This window comes from Trypanosoma equiperdum (genome assembly GCF_001457755.1).
Source record: "Trypanosoma equiperdum strain OVI genome assembly, contig: ctg_880, whole genome shotgun sequence".
Lineage (NCBI taxonomy): Eukaryota > Euglenozoa > Kinetoplastea > Trypanosomatida > Trypanosomatidae > Trypanosoma > Trypanosoma equiperdum.
The window spans coordinates 184-1,564 of NW_027124843.1; the positions used below are offsets into that span (position 1 = coordinate 184).

At 53.1% G+C, this 1,381-nt stretch overlaps 1 protein-coding gene across 1 annotated transcript in view; it reads right to left on the bottom strand.

Annotated features, from left to right (window-relative positions):
- Positions 1-400: 400 nt before the first annotated feature.
- Positions 401-1,381, bottom strand: part of TEOVI_000420800 (uncharacterized protein) — a gene marked incomplete at both ends in the record, with an annotated part of 2,478 nt that continues 1,497 nt past the window's right edge. The window contains one exon of the mRNA XM_067227003.1: positions 401-1,379. Within this exon, the coding sequence (XP_067083104.1) occupies positions 401-1,379 (979 nt within the window). The remainder of the gene's footprint in view (positions 1,380-1,381) is intronic.

Sequence of the window (1,381 nt, forward strand, 5' to 3'; positions counted from 1 at the left end):
GAGGGTATGTTCACTTTGCTTTGTTTACCCGATTGCTGTTCTTACCGTTCACTTCATCACGTCTGTCTGTCTCCTCCCTGCGACGGCAGCCGCAAGCACACAAGCGATAGTCTCCCAGCTCCGCACCGCTCGTGGCGATAATAATAACAATAATAATAATAATAACAATCAACGTTTCTCCGATGGCAGCGGCCGTAATAATGAGAATGATGCGAGCAAGAAAACAATAAAGAATAATTTGATCCACAGCGTGAAGCAGTCGTGCATGACTTCCGTCCGCCATCGGATGTAGCATTGCACTGAAGCTCGAACACTCAAAAAATCGCGAAGACGGCGGTAGACGTACTGTGCACCCACGTGGAAGTTATAACTGTCAATCACCCCCTTACTTACACACACCTTACTCTAATATTAAAGACGGCGCGCTGAGCATCTTCGCCATAGCGACGCGTCCCAGAGCATCTTCATCCCGGCTGTCATCATCCTCACGGTCAAAAGCCGCATCGTAATGCATGGCCGCCACGTAATACTTGTCTCGCTCTAAGTCCAGATCTTCCCCTCCATCCTCCTGAGCCTTGATATCCACCAACATTTTTTCCAGCCGGCGCTGCTGCCCAACAAAGCGGGGGGTGACACCGATGAAATACCGCATGCCATCATGTTCGACACGACGAATTATATAGCGATCCACACGGAGTGGTGCGCCCGTTGTGGGGTCACGGACCCAGTGATCGTCCTCCTCAGCGGCATCGCGAGTCTTGAGTGAGATTATTTTTATCCATGAAAGAAGAACCTCTTCCACATTGGTTGCCCGATAGGCCACACCGTCCTGTTGCTGTTGTTGCTGACGCCTCTCGCCAGGAGCAACGGAGGGACCATCGCGATCAAAAGGAAAACACACCCAAAAAGCATTCGAAGGCGCCTCGCCTGGGTCTTGTAACAGCACATTACTCGGATGATTGCTCGTATAGTTCACTGGAGGGCTTTTCTGCTCAGCAGGCGTCGCCGGCTCCAGGAGTGTGGATGTGCTGTTCAGGCTCTTCTTGGTGTGTGGAAAAGTCATTTCAAGCGACGTGCCGGAATTACTGCCGGGCGTCTTACATGGTGAACCCCTCCGCTGGCGATCGCCGATCTCCGCAGGAGTGCTGCATCGGAGAACGTCACCCTGATAGAGCCCCATACTCGGCATGTCCTCGGCCACAATGAACACATCATTGGCGAGCTCTGGCTCCGGCATTGGCATACCACCACGTAACAAACCACGGTAATTCCACGGGCGTGGTATTGGCAAAAGACTGTTGTCAACCGTCTGCGTCAGCTGCTGCGCAAGCATAAGACACCCCCGTCGGGCGTACGCGGCACTCGCCCAAATGCACAGCCG